Source organism: Vicia villosa, linkage group LG5 (genome assembly GCF_029867415.1).
Source record: "Vicia villosa cultivar HV-30 ecotype Madison, WI linkage group LG5, Vvil1.0, whole genome shotgun sequence".
Taxonomy (NCBI): Eukaryota; Viridiplantae; Streptophyta; class Magnoliopsida; order Fabales; family Fabaceae; genus Vicia; species Vicia villosa.
In genome coordinates, this window is record NC_081184.1 from 130,903,220 (window position 1) to 130,926,160 (window position 22,941).

Below are 22,941 nucleotides of genomic sequence, written 5' to 3' on the forward strand. Positions count from 1 at the left end.
TTCAATTTTAACTTTATCATTTGAGACTCTTAAGCATATCGTAAAGGAGTATCTTGAAGGATTTCATAGAATGAAAAAATGTTCCTTGATTTTTTCACCATTAGAGGGACCATAATGTGGCACAAAGAGTAGAAAAGAAATGGTTGGAGTAACTTAAATAAGATATTATATCATACATTTAATAGTGATTAGTTTTATCAATAAAAGCATAAATTTCTTAAGAATTGCATTTAATCATCATTGGAGCAAAACATGAATGAGTTGTATAAATATGACATGACATTGTAGAAACCACTTGTAGTAGTGTATGAAACTTATTATTTACTGGAATATAGAATGTGTGATATGAAAAGGCTTCTAGTATGATGCTTGAGGTCTCTGGTAATTAAAGAATAGGTAACTACAAAATTAACACTCCAATGCTCAAGTTAGTGTTTGAGAGAGGTGAAATTATACAAGTGTTAATGAGAAGAATACTTGAATGTGACTCATAGTTACCTTATGAGGAAGACGGTTGAAAGTTGATCAACAAGGGAGACGAGCACGAGAGACACACTTTTATCTAAAGCTTCTGAGTGAAAGTCCACATATTCATCAGCTAGTGGTAAACTTCTTTAGCTATATTATATTAGATCATTGTATTACACTTTTACACTTTGGTCAGTGTCGAAACAAAATTTAAGGTGAATTTGATTTAGTTACTCCATTAGAGATGTCTAAGAGTCGAGATTCAAACTTTAATTTATTACACTTTATATTCATTATCTCATACAAATCATTACATAGAAACTCTCAAATAGGTATATGGTATATGATATCATAAATATTTCAAAAAGGTTATTGATTTTGTTTAATAGTCACTGTCTTTATACTTTAACATATGGGTCATGCTAACATGTGCCCTTAGGGCACATGTTAAGAATACTATAATTAGAAAAAGTTAAATATAATTAAATGCAATAAAGTCATATTTAAAATTTCGATATATTGAATGCACAAGTTCCAAGAAAATAATTCTATAAATATTTCATTAACTTGTGCCCTTGGGGCACATGTTAGCTTTTCCCTTGACATATTATTATCGATTTAATCACTTACTATCAATTTAGTTTTTATGTAAGTAAAATTTATGAAAAGTACTACTTAATATAAGTAAAATTTAACATGATCAATTTATTTTTTAAAATACTCATGATTTCATTAACCTCCCTATTTAAGAGGGTGCCAGTGTGTTTGAAAAACATGAAAATCATACTAAAAAGTTATATTGAAATAAAACTACACTATTAGCTGAAAAAGATTTTAAACATATGACAATGATAGAGCACTTTGTTAACAATCATAGATAAAGTCATTAACGGATTTAATTTAGTTGTTTATTTTTTTTTATGAGTAAAATATAAATTTATAATCTTTTTAAGTAATAGTATTATATTATGAATGAATGTGAAGTGTCCATACATTTTGTCAAAAACTAATCTTTTCAAAGAAACTAATCACCATTAATATATTTTTAATTTTTAATAGGAAAATAATTTTCCATAATAGAATTGCCCTTAGAGCTAGTGAGAGAGAGAGAGAGAGCAGCAGGGAAAAAGTTGGTTAGAGACTTACAGGTGGAATTGTCGAAAGGGGGTTATAATTTCATCCCAAGAACTTGCAATTGCAATTCCGATACCTCTCTTTCCAACTACTCCTTCAACTACAGATTTTCTTCCCAAAATTGGTAACCGCTCGTTACTCGCCAGCAAGAACAACAAGAGAGCACAAAAAAGAAACTCTGAAAGAAAACCTCAACGATCATGATAATGCCTTCCGATTCCGATTGATTTTCATCTCCCGCATTCAATTTTTATGATGCTTTGTTGTTCATTCTGTTTCAATTTCAGAGATCGTGTACAGCCATGGATTCGCGATTACGATAGCCTTCAGTCTTTCGCTGTTATCCTCATTTACATTCAGGTAGTTTTGTTTTACCTTCGTTTTCCCTCAATCAAGAATGTTTTGGTATGTAATTTGATGATATGATTGTGTGTATTGAAAAATGCAAGATTGGTTGCGCGTTGTTGGGATCCTTGGGAGCATCGTACAATGGTGTGTCGCTTATAAATCTTGCGATTTCGTTGTTTGCGTTGGTTGCAATTGAGAGTAGTAGTCAGAGTCTTGGCCGTACCTATGCTTTCCTTCTCTTTTGCTCTATTTTGCTGGATATTTCTTGGTTCATTCTCTTCACTCGCGAAATTTGGTGAGTTGTTTGTTTTTCGTTTCTTTTATTTTTTATGCTGATGTTCTTGAACTTGTTGTAATATAGACTATAATTAAGAGCAATTCAAGAATTTGGTTGCCATGTATATGCATTTCATATTGTGCAATTGGTTAGAGATGACATTGGCATTTCTGTTGATTGTTTGAATGGATTATTGGAAACACGCTTGAAAACAGAATCGAACTTCCCAGTTCCAGTTATCTTGTTTGGTGTGTATATTACAGTCGAAATTTCAAATATAAGCACAACTCCATGGCGTTGAGAATAGCTGCTTTGTTACTATTTTCCATTTTTAGCCTATACTAGGCCCTTAGAAATGCAATTCCAAGCTCAAAAGTAACAAAATATATATATATATATATATATATATATATATATATATATATATATATATATATATATATATATATATATATATATATATATATATATATATATATATATATATATATATATATATATATATATATATATATATATATATATATATATATATATATGTATATATATATTGTTGTGTAATATCAGTGTTGCTGAGTATCTCAACAAGTTTTGCTGTTAGCATATGCCAATGATGTGGTATGGTTGCAGGATACTTTGATTACTTTGATAACCTTTATTCCTAGTATCCTTTGATCATCAATGGCAAGATGTTCTTTGGTTATTGTGATTAGTGGATTTTCTTTATCATCATAATGCACTCTAGCCACATCACTGCCAATGTTTTTTGCACCCCAGGACTTTTTATCAATATGAAGTAACTGTAGTATAGAGTGAACAGAATATAGAATATATGCTCATATGAACCAATTTTATAGAGTGAATAGAGTATAGAATGTTCACATAAACAATTTTCTATATTTGTATGAATCAAAGAAATGATCATGACTGTATTTTGATTCTTATCTGATGAAAATCATTATGTGTGTTTGCAGGAATATTTCTTCGGACGGTTATGCAAAGTTTTTTATATTTTCTGTGAAACTTACCTTGGCTATGCAAATTGTTGGCTTTATAGTGAGGCTATCATCCTCATTGTTATGGATTCAAATTTATAGGCTGGGTGCATCCTACATGGACACAGCTTCTCGAGCAGCAGACTATGACTTACGAAGTAGTTTTTTGAGTCCTGCGACACCTGCAGTAGCGAGGCAATGCTCAAATTCCAATGAGATACTTGGCGGCTCTATATATGATCCGGCATACTACTCATCCCTGTTTGAAGATAATCAAGAAAACAAATCTACATGCGGGGTAGGCTAATTTTTTCACAAAACTATATATGTTTATGTTTGCTTCAGTGATTAATTTTCGGTTGGTATTGTTAGACGCTACACTTCGCAATTTTACCCGTAACCTATAAAGTACTGACATAGACGTGTATACTAGACATGACACTAACATGTTGACACTGGTAAAAATTTGAAGAAATTAATTAATTGAACGTAATCACATTTATTGGTGTCGGACACTGACAGGCATCACACACCAGACACGCCTTCCATCAGAACTGTCGTGCTAAATAGACCGTACCACTCTACAGGGAGGCAAAATTTTCAGCTCTGGTATCTCAAATGTACCAGTACCCTAACTTGTTGGCAGTTATATTCAGTATTGGATTAAATCTTGTTGCACAATCCAGTGGTCAATAAAGTGCCAACAGGGACACAGCAGACTTTTCAAAAGTATTAATATTGTTTTCTCTAATGATAAGAAAATAACTGTATAGGAGTTATTCTTGGTCCTGAGGTAAGTTGTGGAAAACTAACCTAGAAGCGAGTTTTGGGTAAGAAGTGTATGGGTATGGATCTTCTCTACTGGGTAAATGAATAAAGATAGATGAAACTGGTAATAGAGTCCTGTATAACCTGTAGTTACCACTCTACCTCTTTTGAAAACCCTATAAGTTTTATTGGAAATTCATTGATGACAAGGACAAGGAAGAAAAAAAAGCTTTATCGAGGACATTAAGTTTTACAGTGACCCTTAGGTTTCTAGTTCTCATCGTTGGGATTTGAACTACACCTATTCCAAAGAAGGATAAAAGTTCTGCCTGATTTATCAAACCAATCAATTTTTACTCATTCCCCAGCTTGTTAGTCACATGTTATGCAATCAAGTGATGAAGTTTCACACTTTTTTCTTCTTGATGCCGCGAGGAGCGCTCTGCTTATAGGTATCATGTTTCAAAGGACTGAAAGGAGCACCCAACTCCTTCCAACAGTTTTAGGTTTCCCACATAAAGGGTTTGATATCTCTCGTAATTTTTTTCTAGGAACCTTCATTATAGTTATTTAATTTAATATTTTATTCATTTTCTTACTGTTCTGATAAACTTCATTCGGCTTTATCTATTTCATTTGTTTGGTTGTTTCTAGACGCCCTATCATGACAATGCCCAGAATGGGTCAACATCAGCCACTGGAATTTCTCAGAAGATATCCACCGAGAGATCTTTTCAGGCTGTGAATGTAGGTATTTTCTTACTACATACCCTTTTGTAGTCTACTCAATTTTTGCAGTACTGTCAATCTATTACTTTGCCTAGAACCTCTTTTACCCTGATCTCATATTAAAAATTTACTGAGAATTTTGATCTATTACACACTCTACTGAATGACACTGATGGATGTCTGCTGTGACATGTTATTCATTTATGCTGTTTTTATAAAAAAAAAAAAAAAAAACTTAAACTGTCGTCAGTTTAGATGTTTGTCGTAATCATAGCGTGTTCGGGGTTATACTCTGATATACTTTAAGAAGAAAAGTTTACTAAGTGCAATTTTATCATGCCTAGCAGGGACCTGCTATGTGTAAATTGTGAAACAACTTATACTTTCAGTTATGCTTTTATTCCAACGACTTTTCTTGTGTTCTAGTTTATTTTGGAGTTTCCACATATTGGATTCTAGGTCATATTTTTAAGGGCTTAAGTGATTTCCTTCAATTGAAAGTTGATTTAAGGCAAAATTAGTCAATTGTCTTCTTTATATGGTCTTTTTGATGGGGAGTTATGTTTACGTTTATGTTCTAGTTTTCCTCGTAATCTTATGTGCATTAATAACAACTCACTGCCAACTTGCCAAGGCTTTCAGATGTCTTTTCCTAGAGTACTCTCTTAATAATGCTATGATTGTCTTTACTTTCTCCATTTTTTTGTTTTATTAATTTTCAACAATCAGTATGACTGCTGACTGGTGCAAGCCTGGTCCCGAGGACATTGCAATTTACCATCACCTTGGTTTCCTGTTACTTCTACCCTGACCCTGATATTACTCTTCAGAATAGTTAATAGCCTATCCTTAACTTCATTATTTTAGACATGATTCCTATCGAGATTGGTGTCAGACTATGATTAGATTTGGTTAGGTGTCTGCCCCTTAAGTTCTTGTTCACTCAATCAAGAATGACGAAGCATGAAATTGGAAAAAAAAAGTTAACTAAATGAAGATAATATAAATGGAATGACCTCCGAAATTATTCGATGTGCAAGATTGCACTATGCCATTCTTTGTAGTGTTGTTTGCTGGTACCGTATATCTATTGTGTATAAATACAGTTTCAATAGAATAAGATCATCCCTTCGTATTTCTCACATTTGTTTCTTACTTAAAAGTTGATGGCATGTCCAGTCATCTACCGACATTTTTACCCACCCAAATCAGAGCTGTCTAGTTGGTAACTTGTGTGTTTTTATCCTTGCAGGAAGAGAATGTATAAATCACAAGATGGAACTTGCTTAAAATAGAGACCGAAATGCATTACTTTCACTTCTGTATTGATATGCAGCAGCTTGGGAGTGGGTATTGTATCATATGCATCTGTTGACAAACTTCTCATTGTAAATGTTTTGGCACAAAAGATAGGCATGCCACTGGTGCATTCTACGACGAAAATGACATCCAAGGTCTTTCCTTCAATCCAATATGTGGAAACTCCAAAATATTTGATGACCACTGCCTATCTAATATGTCCGAAGTTGAGCTTAAGAAACCAATATATACGTTTTTGACAGATCTGCATACGAGCAAGCAGTTTGGAATGCTGCATGTAGGTGGAAAATATGCCTAGAATTTGTTCCGGGGTTTTTCTTGCCTTTTTCTTCTGCAGTAATTTTAGGAGTCTAGTTAGTGAATCCATAGTCAAGAGGGGGGCTTTTTTTCATTTTTTTATTTTTTAGAACTATACCATGAGGATATATATGATATTAAAGGTGCTATGAAATCAGTTAGTGTTCATATTGAATTGAATAGCAAGCGTAGTAATTTTGAATATGTTACATTTACTAGTCAATACTAACATTGATTTTGAGGATAAAATAAAAATAATGGTAAAATCTACACTGACAAATTCAAAGTCCTTTAACTTGATATTTCATGTCGGATTAAGTTTCAACAGAGATTTGATATTTGACAGTATTGCATAAGTAGTGGTTGTTTTAGTAGTCATCACCTAGGTCACTACTTGATTATCACATTTTCTATTATTATTAAGGCTTTAAGTCTTTCATCAAAGAAGTTAAACACTCAAATATCATGCACTATTCGTTGCTTATGAAAAGGTCAAAGCAGGCGCTCACTTTTGGGCTTTAGGCTATGCCGGAATACAGAGAAAACAAGTGTTGGCACTTTTTGTTTGAAACTGACGATCCAAGTTGACGAGCTAGCTTGCTTTCACTTTCTGTGAAACAAGTGTTACATAACTATAGGATTGTAAAACATATATGAAAATATTTCAATTTATTCTCTAAAATGCAGGAAATTCGTTTCATAACTATAGGATTGTAAGATAAATATGAAAATATTTCAATTTATTCTCTAATATGCCGGAAATTTACCAGAAACCATAAACATAATTAAACATGAAACCATAAACATAATCATTAATTCGGCAAAATAATCATACACTTCGGAATCAAGACATAAATTGCATTAATTCGGCAAAATAAGCAAAAGCCAAAAGCTGGCCGTATTAGTACCAAAAGATTCATACATGATCTCAAAAATGAAGAGTTCATAACTTGTCTCAACAATAATAAGGAAACGGGATATGCAGAGACGTGTAAAATAGGGGAAACCCCAATAACAACATCTAATTGATGGTTTGCATCCAACGTAGATTGGAGATGGTATAATATATGAGTTCATTATTTCCCATCATAAAAATATGTTGCCAAAAAACAGATAAATACTTAATTTTGTGAGATCATTTCACGGTCAAGATTTTGATGATTGATGCAGTGCCCACACGATGCAGAACCACAACAGAATCCCCGTTAACACAGAGCCCCTTTGTCTTGGCACATTGAAGGGCAAATTCTATTGCATCTTCTGTTGTTTCAGCATGAGAAGCTCTAGCAGAGGCTGCACTTAGTATTGGAATCAATCCTCGGAATATCAAACTATGTCTTGCAGGGGACTCATCACTGCATGACCAATCAAAGGTATCAGTCGTAAGCTCAGGAACGACAACAGAGAGAATTGGTGTGCCTGGCCGGTATTTAGCCACCAACTTTGCAGTAGTCCCTCCTCGAGTTAAAACCAATATGAGAGCTGCTCTAGCTGAGTTGGCTGTTCTAACAGCAGAAGAAGCTAGACTCTCTAATGGACTCATAGGCACTGGTGAGTGCTGCATTATCCTTTTAAATACGTCTCCATAGTCAAGGGTGCTCTCAGCTTCAACACATATTTTAGCCATAGTTCGAACAGCAAGTTCTGGATAAGCTCCAGCAGCTGTCTCACCACTAAGCATCACACAGTCTGTTCCATCCAGAACTGCATTGGCAACATCAGTAGCTTCAGCTCTGGTTGGCCTGGGAGATTTGATCATTGATTCCAACATCTGGGTTGCAGTAACAACAGGCTTTCCTTGGATATTGCACTTATAAATCATCACTTTCTGTGCGAGAAAGATCTTCTCTATTGGAATTTCCATTCCAAGGTCACCACGTGCCACCATAAATGCATCTGAATTTGCAAGGATATCATCAAAGTTTGCAACCCCTTCTTGGTTTTCTACCTGCCATATTCATTTTGAAGTAACAGAAAAAAAGTAACTAGTTGTTAAACATAAGACGCACCCGAGATAGCAAGTATCAGTATGAACTCAAAATATAGTTTTCTTTTAAGAGCATCCAAAATATTGTTAGATGACGGCCAATACATACATCAATGCAGATGCAATAAACATATCTATGACATCATGTGATCATGTATATTTCAGAACTCTTAAAAACATTTTTAAACTAATCAAAAATCACATATCATTTCCATGAAATAAAACCAGAAATCCTTAATATACCATATTCACATACCTTTGACATGAGAAGAATGTTCTTAGCATGTTTTCCTAGCAACTTCCGAACTTGCACCAGATCAGAACCTTTTCGAACGAAAGAAAGCGCAATCATGTCGATTTTATTGGGAACTCCCCAAACCATTATATCTTCCTTGTCTTTCTCAGTCAAAGTTGGGAGATCCACTACAACTCCAGGCAGATTAACATTCTTTCTCTCTCCTAGAACAGCAGAATTCTCACAACGGCATTGAACCAAACCCTGTTCTTTGTCACATGATAAAACTGTAAATGATATGGTTCCATCTGCGCAGAGTATGACACTCCCGGGCTTCACATCATGAGCCAACTTTTTGTAACTCATACTGATCGTCTTCTCATCACCCTTTAAGCTATAGTCAGTTGAAATAGTTATCTCATGGCCTAGTTTCAGTTGGATAGGCTTGCCATCCTTGAGAAATCCAGTTCGAATCTCAGGCCCCTGCAGCAGTGTAAGTAAGTAAATACATAAAAAGAAAGGTACACCATGAAGGAACTAAAATATAGAGCATTGCTGCGTCTTTTACTTAAATTTAATATTAGGCATCCATGTATGATTGAAAAGAAGATTATTTCTTTTCACCTTTTATTTGATTAGAAACTTATAACATCTCCAATGGTGAACACTATCAAATTAACTTCATTTTCATGAGCCCTACTATACTAGATCAGTTATAAGAACCTTAGAAATTTTCCACTCCATCAATACACCTATTTAAGAATTTAAAACGAGTCCCACAAGTCACCCTACATCTTCTACAATGAATTCTTATATGTGGCATTCATGTCATCTACCTCAAATGACAAATAATCATCAAAAACAGATTCTTCACTTTAAGATTAAGAATTGAGTAACAACCAGGGATTTCAGATGCTCTAGTATTACTATTAGTCCGGCATAGAGCAATAATAGATTTACAACCATTTAAATCTATTAGAATTGCCTTATTTGAGCTTTAATAAATAAGCAGAGTTATCAATTCCAAATAACAAAGCAGAGCGGCCAACACCAAAAATGGGATAGCACACACCGGGATAAACACTACTTGGTTATTTTTTGGACTAATTATATGAATAATAACAATAAAACATATTTCTAATGAAAAGTAAGAACTTTCAAAAACCTATCTGAGAAGAGAGGGGTCGGCAGAGTGAGAAGACGAAAGAGAGTTTTCTAAGTTAAGGGTGGAAGTGATGAGAATCAAGGGGAAACGCGTGAGGAAGCGAGAAGACGAATCCTTTGATTTCTAAGTCAGGGAAAACTGGGCGACATTCCAGAAAAATTCTTCCAACGTTTATTTCTTTTAAAGGTAAATATGGTTTTTCGCACTCAAAACAGACAGTGGACTGAAATCCACTCCGGGCAGGGAAATGCCCCGCTCCCGGATCCGCTCAAATCCAAAAAGCAGACACTATCTCAAACTGAGACACAAACTGGTACGTCGTAGCAGCCAGCCACCGCTCCACGCCGCTCTCCCGAGAGGATGGCGCCGCTATTCCCAGGTTTGATAACTCTGTCTATAGATCTCACACAAACTTGTTAGACTGTTTATAAAAGTATAAGAAACAACTTATAAAAGGTCTATAAGTTATTTTCGGCTTTTTTCCATAAACTCCGGAAGATAGCTTATAAAAACAGCTTATAGCTTATATGCAAACAATTTGACTTTATTTTATCTTTTTATACAAGTCAAGACCTAATCTTATCGTTCAGCCATGTACGGTTTGTAAGGTCACTATTAACAGCTTAAATTTGATCTTATCCAAACATGTTTAGAGATCAAGTAGCAACTATCTTAAGTTCATTATCTTACTCTATTGAAATCAGAAACATCGACGGTTATCAAAGGAAACTCAAGATGTATAATAAATAAAGTAGAAGTAAGTATCGTGCCTTAGTGTCGAGCATGACGGCGCAGAGAATACCGGTGTTCTCCATGGCGGCTCTAAGATTATCTAGGGTTTCCTGATGATACTCGTGGGAGCCATGGGAGAAGTTGAAGCGAGCGACGTTCATACCTGCTCGCAAGAGTTTCTCAACCATCGGAACAGACCTAGATGCAGGTCCGAGCGTGCACACGATCTTGGTTTTGGGTTTGGTTTCTGCTACAACCGTCGACATCGTAGATCGGAGAATTTCTTGTTTTGCCTTTGTTGAGTTTTGTTACGCTTTCTTTGACTCTCAGATAGAAATAGAATAGAATAGAAATGGTTTTTATATTCTATAAGAGAGTCTCACGCCAACTACGTGTTTTCAACCAAAGTATCTTTTCTTGACCAGGAATCAACCATGGTACATTAACTGTCATTTTTTTAAAAAAAGAAATATCTTGTGTTAATTTTTTAAAATATGTTTACTATTTTTTGTTTTTCTTTTTAATTTATTTATACATATAATTTGCATCATTGTTAAAGTTATCATTTATTTATTTAAATTTATAATAATAAGATAATGGCTAGCTTGGAATGCATTAGATGCTCCACACGATTCAATTTTAAAATAATGTTTTAAGATTTTTGGATTTTATTGATTTTTTAATCTAATAATACATTATCACCGCTTACGATTATAATATTACCATCTCTCAATTATTGTACTCAAATAGGGAAGGCAATGAGCAGGGTATAGATAGGATACTATAGTATCCATTTTCATACTCGCGGTTGAAATAAATATCCGTATTTGAGTATTTTCGTTTGGGTAACAACTTTAGCACCCGTACTCATACTCTCTAGGTATGTAAGTACTCATAGATGTATCTGTTACCTGCATTTCTAATAAAAAATAAATATTTTCAACTATAAAATATTATATTGTTTTAAATTTTTAATAATATTTAAATGTTTTCAAAAAACTTATTGTTAAATTATGAAATAAATTAATACTTATGTTACATGTGTAATGGTTTAACATCGATGTATTTTTGAAAATTTATAGACATTTATTTTAATATGATAATATAAATCAAAATATAAATATATATGTTGTGCGGGTATGGGGCAGGTTGGATACTAAGTTGCACATACCCGCACCCATACCCACTTAATTAAGTGGGTAATTATCTGATACCGTGTCATGCCCATTTATGTGGGTTTTTACCCTACCCATTATGGATATTTTTGTGGATACCCACTAGGGATGGGCCAAATTGTCATTCATATACTGGTACCCAATCCCCAACCTCTTCTTATAGTAAGACATATGTTTTAAGTCCGCCCAAGGCTTGATTAAAAAAAGTCAAATCATTAGTTCAAGATCATTCCGTTAAAATGAAGAATGTGTAGTCTAATTATGTTGCAAGATTCCACATTTAATCTAGGCTAAAGATCTCTGGCAACCGCTCGATGTCCTCCAACGGTCTTCCACATTTCAAGTCGTGAATCACAAATACATGAACCAACTTTCATATATAAGGCGTCTCACGTGAATAAAAATGTATGATTCAATTCATTCTCACTTACCCATTACTCCTTATTCTCACAAGGGTTTTTGAAGAGACTTTGTAACTAGATACTTGTTTACCTGATTGGTAAAAGTGTGAAGCCAATGAAGTTCTCCCTCAATCTAGAATCTCTCGAAAGAGGAATATTAATTGTAGCAACAATGTCATGGTGACGAAAAACCACTTTCAAAGGAGGGATATTTTATGACCTTTATTATAATGACCATGTCTCCTCTTGGATCCGGTGAGTGATCTTTTGTGGATTTAACCTATCATGACTATTCCTTCATTTCCTCTTAGATATAGGTCTAGGAAATGTAGGCATGTAACAATGGTGAGGACATAGAATTGTGAGCTGGAATGGGATGGAGAATGCCACCTATTTGTGATATGTTGTCGCATGTTGGTATGTGTCATGTTTCTTAATTAGAAGCAATTGAAGTTCATGTTTTTCATTCTCAATGTGACTTAAACACTCGCCTTAGGCGACAATGACCTGGGATTGTTATTAAAACGCATCCAAGAGGTTTTAAAAGGGGAGGGTTGTCTCTTGCCTTCTAATAGAAAGAGAAACCTTCTGAATTCCTAAAAGGCATAAAAGAACCACTTAATTTCGTGGATGATTCAAAGGTGTTATGGCAAATGATCACAAGTGGTTATGTCGTTGACTTGATTAAGATATGGGTTTATGATAATGGTGGTCTCAATGTGTCGGCCTTGTCTCGTGTTGGCCATGGATCTTAGAGTAAAAGAGTGATAAAATTGTTTAGTTCATTACCTGCAAATGTATCCACTAATCCTTACTAGACTTAGATATACAATCTATGGGAGAGATTAGTGGTCGAGGATATTGACTACCCTACAAAGGGGATGATGTGCTTGCAAACACTCCGACAGCCAAGTAAGTAAGAGCCATGAATACGAGATTTTTAGGGTTAAAAATAGTGTACCTAAACCTCAGCTATAAGTTAGTCTTTGTAAGAGGAGGATTAAGGTTTCTACAACCCAACCCTCTAATTAGACTGTTCTCTCGAATGCCAATTGTAGACCAATCATGATATGATCTTAATTACGCGGTCTCGAATTAATAATCGAGCATGCTCGAGTGCATTTTTTGTGGCGTGACCATGGTATTGCCCAATCTAAGCTATTACTTTTAGAGTGACTTATTTCATTGTTTGATTGGATTTGACTAATTTCACACTATATAACAACTAGTCGGACTTGAATCTTATCATCTATTTTTTCTCTCTATTTCTCTCTATCCCGGTTAATTCCACTTTCTTTTTCTCTCTCCAAAATAAAATGACTTTATAATAAAGAGAGAAAATAAGATTAAAAGAGGTATAGAGTAATAAGAGAAATAAAAAGAAAAAAAGATGATAAGATCTAAAATGCAATTAGTATGATAGAATGTTTTTTTGAGAAAATGCTAGTATCAAGTTTGTCCGCTTTATATTGAAAATTCATTGCTTCATATTTATTCCATTGCCATCTAAGAACTCGGTATCAATGTGTTTGACTTGATCAAGCTTCTATTGTTTGATTTGTTGTTACAAATTTTTTTAAATGAAGATTTATATATAAATAAGAAGATTGTTACAAAAAGATAGAGGGGACATCAACCAAAACTCTATCACGAATTGACGAACCTAAAGAATGGCAGCCCGAGCCTATTCTTTACAAAATCTGTCCTTATACTAGTCGGGATTGAATCAAAGTAGGAATAATCAGTAAGATTAGACATATGTTAGCAAGCTCATCGGCACAACTATTACCCTCCCGAAAAATATGAGAGACCACAAAGTTCCAATTAGTGATTAAATTTATACAATTCACCCATCTATTTCTAATTATCCAGGGGACCAAATAAGGAGAATTAAAAGCCTTGACCACCACCATGGAATCGGATTCCAACCAAAGCCTATGCCAATTTCTCTCATGGGCGAACTCAATAGCAAACATTGCAACGGTAAGTTCGGCGATGAGCGAATTAGACACCTCCAAATTGATAGCAAAAGCTCCCAAAAAATCACCATTACAATTTCTCGCAATGCCACCGCAGGCGGAGTGATCGTAAGAAAAAGCTCCATCGCAATTAATTTTGGTCCAATACACCGGAGGAGGTTTCCAAATAACCTCAACTATATTAGGAGCTTTGGGAGGACGGATAACTATTCGAAACCTTTTAAGAATTTCGAAGTCAGACATATCCAAAAACGAACCTTCCGTGTTACTAGCAGGCAAAGCAACCGCGTCTAAAATGTAGAAGAATTGTAACTATACTTAAATTTGTTGTTACAATTTAACTTCAACAGTGTTTCAATTTTTTCCGAAAATCATGGTCAATGAACATATTTTTAAGCCTCATTGCTAAGTATCTCTCTATTTCTTAAACAAAATTGAAAATTTTATTATTATAATTTTATGTGCATAAAATTAAATAAATATTAATTGGGTAAAGATTATCTCTATTTCTTAAAAGAAATTGAGAATTTTATTATTATAATTTTATATAATCAAAATTAAATAAATATTAATTGTATGTCACAATGATAAAAAAAAATAGAGAGGATATCTATTGCCACAATGAAAGAAACTATAATAGTTTGATTTACAATGCATCAAAATATTGTATCACCAAGATATGAACCAAAAGTGAATCACTTGGTGTCGATAGGGATGGCAACGGGTGCCCGCGGGTGCGGGTTTTATACTATCCAAACCCGCACCCGAAATTACCACCTAAACTCGAACTCAAACCCAAAAGCTATTCGGGTGACAAAATAACACCCACGCCCAAACCCGTTGGGTTCGGGTTTTTTCACCCAAACTCAAACCCGCAACAAAATACATAAAATATATTTTTCCTACAATTTTCTTAGAATTTTCCATAAAATATATATATATATATATATATATATATATATATATATATATATATATATATATATATATATATATTCGGGTGTGATTTCGGGTTTCGGGCGCGGGTTTCACACTACCCAAACCCGCACCTGAAATATCGGGTGGCACCCGAACCCGAACTCAAACCCAGTCAACTCGGGTTTTCACCCGTTGATTCGGGTTCGGGTGCGGGTGAGCCCCGCGGGTTTGGGTCTGTTTGCCATCCCTAGGTGTCGACATCTATCGAAATCAGAATTAATGCACCTATATGGCAACTAGGACCCTTCTAAGACATGGTGTAAACGGCAATTCAGATAACAACTAAATTATTAAGAAAATTAATTCTGCACGTTGAAATAGAGAAAAATATATAAAAAGTAGTTTGATAAATATGATAAATTGTTGATATGAAATAGAGAAAGAGATATATATAAAATGAAATGTTCAATGAATATTTAAAAGAAAAAAATTTATGTGGTTTATACTATTTTTTAAGAGTTAAAAGGTAGTGCACTGACAGTGTAAAATAATTTTACACTGTCATCCAATAGGGAGTCATGAATGTGCCATGTCATTAAAGTTTTTTTTTAAATAAAAGAATGTTTTAATTAGATGCATGGTGGTAATTGGTTGACAGTGTAAAAATATTTTACACTGTCAGTGCATGACCCATTTTCTCATTTTTTAATGAAAATATGATAAATATATCTAAATATTATATAAGGAGTAAAAATTATAAAAAAAAAATCGTATATGTGGATGAGAAAATTATACGCTTGTCATATTTTCATTAAAAAATAGCCTGAATAACACTTAAAAAAATTATATCTAAATTTTTTCTTATTTAAAAATTAGGGTGTTGAAATAATAATTACCTCTTTAACAAATCCAGGGTTTATTATTACTATTCTATTGTTGCATATGCTATTTAAATTTATTCAAATTTACAAGATATAATAGACCCTTCAAATTTCAAATTGATGACAAAGAACTCAATCACAAAACCATAACTTTCTCTATCAAAACATATAGTACTCAAACAACCATAACTTTCTCTATCAAAACATATAGTACTCAAACAATCATAACTTTCTCTATCAAAACATTTAGTACTCAAACAACGTACCACAAAACAAACCAAAACTGAGAAGCCAGAAATCGGTTGCATTATAGATTTTACAAAAGCTTCATGCAGCAAAAATGAAAGGCGGTTGCCACTTACCACAGTGACAACAATAACAAGACTAAGAAACAGTGACATATGGATAATTATAAAACAGGGAACATCCTTAATAAGAAAAGTTCTGATTGATGTTCTGCATCCAATTAAGAATGAAAAATATATGAAAAGACTTCTTTCCCACTATCAAAATTGCCAAAAGCAGCTGAAGAACTTCTAATGGGAGATCATTTCACAGTCAAGATTTTGATGATCGATGCAACACCCACACGATGGAGAGCCACCACAGAATCCCCGTTATTGCAGAGACCCTTTGTTTTAGCATACTGAATGGCGAAGTCTAGTGCCTCTTCTGTTGTTTCTGCATGAGAAGCTCTTGCAGAACCTGCGCTTAGTACTGGAATCAATCCTCGGAATATCAAGCTATGCCTGGCAGGGGCCTCATCACTGCAGGACCAATCAAAGGTATCAGTCTTAATCTCAGGAACAACGACAGAAAGAATTGGCATGCCTGCCCTGTATTTAGCCACTAATTTTGCAGTACTTCCTCCTCTAGTTAAAACCAATATAACTGCTGCTTTAGCTGAGTTGGCCATTTTAACTGCAGAAGAAGCAAGACTCTCCAATGGGCTCATGGGTACTGGTGAGTGCTCCATTATCCTTTTGAACACATCACCATAGTCAATGGTACTCTCAGCTTCAACACATATTTTAGCCATAGTTCGAACAGCAAGTTCTGGATAAGCTCCAGCAGCAGTTTCACCACTAAGCATGACACAGTCTGTGCCATCCAGAACTGCATTGGCAACATCAGTAGCTTCAGCTCTGGTTGGACGGGGAGATTTGATCATTGACTCCAACATTTGGGTTGCAGTAACAACAGGTTTTCCTTGGATATTGCACTTATAAATCATAACTTTCTGTGCAAGAAATATCTTCTCGATTGGAATCTCCATTCCGAGGTCACCACGTGCCACCATAAATGCATCGGAATTTGCAAGGATATCATCAAAGTTTGCAACCCCTTCTTGGTTCTCAACCTGCGATATTCATTTGAGGCAACAAAGAGAAAAAGTAACCAGAAATAAGTAATTAAATACAATATGTACCAGAACTAGATAACAAATATCAGTAGGAACCGAAATCTAAAGAACAACCCAAATTTTGTTAGATGACATTCAATAACACACATTAATGTATATGCAATAAGCATCTCAATGATATCATATCTTTATTCATAACTTAATTTGTTTTTAAACCAGCTCAACAATCATTTTTTATGAAATAAAATTAGGAACCCACAAAACACCATACCTTGGACATGAGAAGTATGTTCTTAGCGTGTTTCCCCAACAACTTCCGAACCTGCACCAGATCAGAACCTTTTCGAACAAAAGAAAGTGCAATCATATCAATGTTATTCGGAACTCCCCAAACCATAATATCTTCCTTATCTTTCTCAGTCAAAGTCGGAAGATCCACAATAACTCCAGGCAGATTAACATTCTTCCTCTCACCAAGAACAGCAGAGTTCTCACAGCGACATTTAACCAAACCCGCTTTTATATCACACGATAAAACCTTAAAAGATATGGTACCATCAGCGCAGAGTACAACGCTCCCCGGCTTCACATCTTGAGCCAGCTTTTTGTAGCTCATACAAATCGTATTCTCATCTCCCTTTATGCTATAGTCCGTCGAAATGGTTATTTCCTGACCTTGTTTCAGTTGGACCGGCTTCCCATCCTGGAGAAATCCAGTTCGAATCTCCGGCCCCTACAAAACAATGTAAATAAATACAATGCCATGTTCATTTCATTAATACAACAACAATAGCAACACCTTGTATTCATTTCACACCAATTCAGCATTCAATGCAAGATACATAACACAATATGCACAAATCATCTTATCAATGAGAAATTTAAATCTAATTGTAATAATGGATACACCGTTAATAGATCGATATTATTAGGTCATTATTCCATACCTTAGTGTCGAGCATGACGGCGCAGAGGATACCGGTATTATCCATGGCGGTTCTGAGGTTATCTAGGGTTTCCTGATGGTAATCGTAGGAGCCATGGGAGAAGTTGAAACGAGCGACGTTCATGCCTGCTCGGAGAAGCTTCTCGATCATGGGAACGGACCTGGATGCGGGACCGAGGGTACAGACGATCTTCGTTTTCGGTTTCTTGTCCGCCATAACCGTCGCCATCTGAGATCAACGAAGAAAGTTGGTTTGTGTGAGGGATGCGAAAAGGGACGAAAATGTGTGACCTGCGTTTCGATTCAGCAATGTGATGGAAAATAAGAGTGACGCAGTCGTTTTTGGTTTTAAATAGAGACAGGAGTTAGTTAGCTATATTATTTTTAAAATTGAATGGTCAACTTTATTTATTTATTTTCCTATTACAAAAAACTATAGTTACTGGTTTTTTAAAAAACTAATTGCGATGTTGAGTGGTGTTACTGATTAAAACATGAGTAAATAATTACGGTGGGTGGTAATTAGAAAAACAAAACCAAACACTTATGTTGAATATTTTAATTTATATCTTCAAAATAATTAATTACTATGGGATTAAAGAAAGTGCATACAGTCTAAAATAATTATTATAAAATTTATTAATCAATCATGTTATATAATTTTTTTAAAATATCAGTGTGACTTAATATTTTATATAGTCGTAATATTTAACATTGTCATGATTGATAGACAATGTAAATAAATTTTCAATATATATATTTTTTTCCCAATTACTATACTTGTTGTATTTAAAAATTATTACCTTTTATAAAAAATAAATAAATAAATAATATTACTTGTTTTTCAGGTTTTTTTGTTTGGAATTGTCTGTCACGTGCTTTTTCCTTTCATAGAGATGCTTTTGAAGATTCGATTCTGTGCCAAATCATTTAATTGGGACTAACACAATTAAAATTGAATCTGACTTTCTTTTAATTAAATCTTAGACTAAGTTTAGTTTATCAAAAAATAAATTTAGCTTTGGGCGCTTTTGTTTTAATTTTAAATTAAAATATTTTTTATAAAGTTATAGAAAATATTTAATTTTTTACTGTGATATTTTTTGTAAATCAAATTTTTGTAAAAAAATTAAAGTTATTTTGAATCTTTTCTTAAATTTTTTTTTTTTGGATTTAAATTTTGTTATTTTGATTAAGTTAAAATCATTAATAATTAATATGCATGTTATCGAATGTTAAAATTATTTTGAATGCAATTTTAATCTATCTATTTATATTATTTTAACGTTTTACTTCCCTTTTAAAATAATTCAACCTTTTGATCCCTCTATTAAACTTTTCTCAGATTTTTTAGTCCTTTTCCTATTTTGTGTAGGTGGCACTAAAAGTATTTTTGGGTAAGTGAATTATCGTTCAAATCCATTTTTGGGTAAGTGAATTATCGTTCAAATCCATTTCTTGAATGTTTACATTTCATCCATAAATTCATGATTTCATTTTATTTCAAGCATCGAAGGAACTGCGAACGGGATGGCACGATGGATATTCCCCAATCGTCATCGAAAAGCAAGGAATAAGTGAAATATCGTTTGAGGTAAGTGAAATTCCATTTATGGGTTTAGGGTTTTCATTCGCTCCTTCTATTTTGCTTCTTTCACTCTCACGTTTTTCATTTATGGATTTAGGGTTTTCATTTGTTCCTTCTATTTTGCTTCTTTCGTTGTCACATTTTTCATTTATGGGTTTTGGGTTTGGGGATTTGTATAATGTTACCTTTTTTTTAAACATGTGGTCCCGAAAAGTTAGTTTATTCTAAAGGTGGTCCCAAATGCATGCAATTATTTTGATCTGAAAGTCGTCCAATGATGTTATTTGTTGAATCTAATTATTATTTAACGTGATTAGTTTATTTTGATTATTGTTATTCCATTCTAAGTCAGGGTCAACACATTAGGTTACAAATTCATCATATGGAACAGTTAGTATCCAGCCTTGTTAAATGGCACGTTAATATAGACAGTTTTAAAATGAATTGGGAATGGGATGTGGACTATATGTCCTATATGCCGTTGGAAAAATTGATTAAAAATTTGGGATATACGAATATTAAGTGTTTAAGATATTGGAATCCTATGTATAGTTTTTCACATGGTCTTAGACCCCTAAATTGTGATTAAGATGTGTTAAAATTTGTTGCCAAAGTTAATTGGTTTAAGTTGGTAGACGTGTATGTATAGCACATCATTGATAACCCTGATGTTGTAGATGAGGCTGAACTTGGAAAAGAGTATGATATATAGGTAAATAATATGTGTAAGGCTTTTAATAGGACAATTCTAGAATGTATGGATAAATCCATAATTATCGTGTTAAAAAGAATTAAACATTACTTAACTAAGAGAATTACTAGTCAAAATGAGCTAATGAATAACTACTCTAGTGATATTTTCCCTAGAATATAATTGGTCCTTGAGAAGAAGAAAAAACACTCAGAAAATTGGATTCCCACATAACATAGTGATGATGATTTAGTCATCTATGGTGTGACCAATGGCATATAAACCTATTATATAAATCTAAAATAGGAGGCATATGCATGTAGAAAATGGGAATAATTGGAATCCCTTGTAGCCATAACATGTATATGGAAAACAAGAAAAACCAGAAGATTATGTCTCTGAATATTATAGGTTTATGCATTCACTATATGTCTTTGATTTATGTTTAAATTTGTGGCTTAGTTTGTGCTGACATATGTATTACATTTTGTATGAAGGAAGTCTACATTTAACAACAGTTACTCACATATTATCTTCCTACAAGTGGGCCACAATTGTGGCCTTTGGATAGCCAGCTACCAATCAATCCACCAGTGCTGAGAATGACCATTGGTTGACCCAAGAAGATGAGTAATAAGGTGAATGATGAACCAAGAAATCCCGATGTACTTACTAGGAAGCTTAAAACTGTTACATGTCATAAATATGGTGCCATGGGACACAATATACTGAGTAGTAAGGGAAAAAAGGCTCTTGGGATAGCCATTCCCAAAGGTGGCAAAAAGAAGAAGGAAAATGCATCAAAGGGTGGAAAGAAGAAGAAAACATAATCATGTGCATCAAAGGGTGGAAAGAAGCAGAAGCGAAAAAGCATATGAAAAAAAAATTGGAAGCTCATCACAAGCATTTGAGTAGTAAGGCAACTCACACACACACACACACACACACACACACACACTTAAAATGATTTTCTAAGCTAAAATCAAATGATTAAAAAGTTATTCAAGACCTTTTTTAAACCTTCTTAACCTTCTAATCGATTGGAAAGACGTGTCAATCGATTGGTAAAACTTTTATAACCAGCCAATCGATTATGACACTATGCTAATCGATTATAAGAGTGATGATCGATTATAAAATCAATAAGGATAACACATTAAAGTCTTGCAACGGATCAATATCCAAACTTTCTTATTTGGGTCTTACAATCAATTATCTAAGAAAGGCTCTCCCTCACTTCAAACCACGACACTTTCCAACGTTTAAATATTTATTTGGAATTTATCTCTCTCCCTCTCTTTAGAAAATATTCTATTCACTTCGAATTACCTTAGTGCTACTAAGTGAAGCTTCACTTGTAAGGAAGATAATTTTTTGTAAGTGGTCGTGCTAGTCATTTATATTCTTAAGGGTGTGATACCTTTAAGAGATTGAGTTTGGTTAATGATATCAACTTTTAAAAAATCTATGTTCTTGGTTTATTAAGCTTTGCCAGAAAAAGCTTTTTGGTTATTGAGATCAACCATAAATCTCTAAACGGTTTGATAGTTCAGCCTGGGATAAAAATTTTCATTAGGTTGAGGATAAGCCTATTAAATTCTCTAGATCATATTGTACTAAAGGTTCGTGGGCATAACATTCAAAAGCTCAAAGTTTATAGTGAAACTCTCAAGAAGACCTTTAGGGACAAGACTAGGCCAACGTTCAGCCAAACCTATATAAATCTCAGGTGCAATCCTTTTAACCCTATCCTTTTTTTATGCAATTTACTTTTAGTATTTTATTTCCACTATGATTACTCAACTACAATTTCCTGATACGATCTTAATTGAGAAAGGTTTAAATACCACAATTCACCCCCTCTTGTGCTTGAAGTCACTTGTCCAACAAGTGGCATCAAAGACTAACTCATGTTAAGGACTAATCGTCTCAGGAGAAAAAACATCTTCAAGTTATTCACTAAATAAACCTTCATCCTTAAATGGAGAAGGGTACAATATATGCAAAGAGAAAATGAAATTTTTCATGGAAAGGACGAATCATGGTATTTTGAAGGTTATGAAAAATGATTATTTGTCTCCACACATGATGTTAATGGTGCTGAATTAACATCATGTGTGGGGACAAATATATGCAAAGAGAAAATGAAATTTTTCATAGAAGGGACGAATTATGGTATTTTGAAGGCTGTGAAAAATGATTATTTGTCCCCACACATGACGTCAATGTTGTTGTATTAAACAAACCTGAAAAGGACTGGTCCAAGGAGGATAAAGAGAATGTGCAACGCGATTTGAAATCTAAGAACATAATCACCACTACACTCGGTCTTGATGAGTACTTGTGACTTTCTCACTGCGAAACGGCTAAGAAAATATGGTACATCCTCCAAATTACCCATGAAGGTACTACTGAGTTAAAGAGGGTAATGTTGGGCACATTAACCCATGAGTATAAACTCTTCAGAATGAAACTTGAAGAGACATAAATCAAATGCAAACACGATTCACTCACATCGTGAGTCATATGAGAACTTTGGGGAAA

General features: G+C 33.9%; 3 protein-coding genes across 4 annotated transcripts; 1 reads left to right on the forward strand and 2 right to left on the reverse strand.

Moving 5' to 3' along the window:
* The first annotated feature begins 1,531 nt into the window (after window positions 1-1,531).
* LOC131602501 (uncharacterized) lies at window positions 1,532-6,559 on the forward strand. 2 transcript variants are annotated; one of them, XM_058874631.1, is made up of 5 exons: window positions 1,532-1,962; window positions 2,052-2,245; window positions 3,202-3,520; window positions 4,645-4,741; window positions 5,972-6,559. In XM_058874631.1, exons 1-5 carry the CDS (start codon window positions 1,855-1,857, stop codon window positions 6,007-6,009), a joined length of 756 nt encoding a protein of 251 aa, XP_058730614.1. In that variant the 5' UTR covers window positions 1,532-1,854; the 3' UTR covers window positions 6,010-6,559. The 2 variants fall into 2 exon arrangements, with proteins under 2 accessions (XP_058730614.1, XP_058730615.1); XM_058874632.1 differs by having other exon boundaries at window positions 4,645-4,737.
* Window positions 6,560-7,211: 652 nt separating this feature from the next.
* LOC131602499 (pyruvate kinase, cytosolic isozyme-like) lies at window positions 7,212-10,815 on the reverse strand. Its single transcript, XM_058874629.1, has 3 exons — window positions 10,494-10,815; window positions 8,580-9,041; window positions 7,212-8,284 (listed from the first exon to the last, which is right to left on the reverse strand). The coding sequence occupies exons 1-3, from the start codon at window positions 10,719-10,721 to the stop codon at window positions 7,472-7,474; spliced, it is 1,503 nt and encodes a 500-aa protein (XP_058730612.1). The 5' UTR covers window positions 10,722-10,815; the 3' UTR covers window positions 7,212-7,471.
* Window positions 10,816-16,021: 5,206 nt separating this feature from the next.
* Window positions 16,022-18,454, reverse strand: LOC131602500 (pyruvate kinase, cytosolic isozyme). The gene is made up of 3 exons (XM_058874630.1): window positions 18,120-18,454; window positions 17,444-17,905; window positions 16,022-17,169 (listed from the first exon to the last, which is right to left on the reverse strand). The coding sequence occupies exons 1-3, from the start codon at window positions 18,345-18,347 to the stop codon at window positions 16,357-16,359; spliced, it is 1,503 nt and encodes a 500-aa protein (XP_058730613.1). The 5' UTR covers window positions 18,348-18,454; the 3' UTR covers window positions 16,022-16,356.
* Between the last annotated feature and the right edge of the window lie 4,487 nt (window positions 18,455-22,941).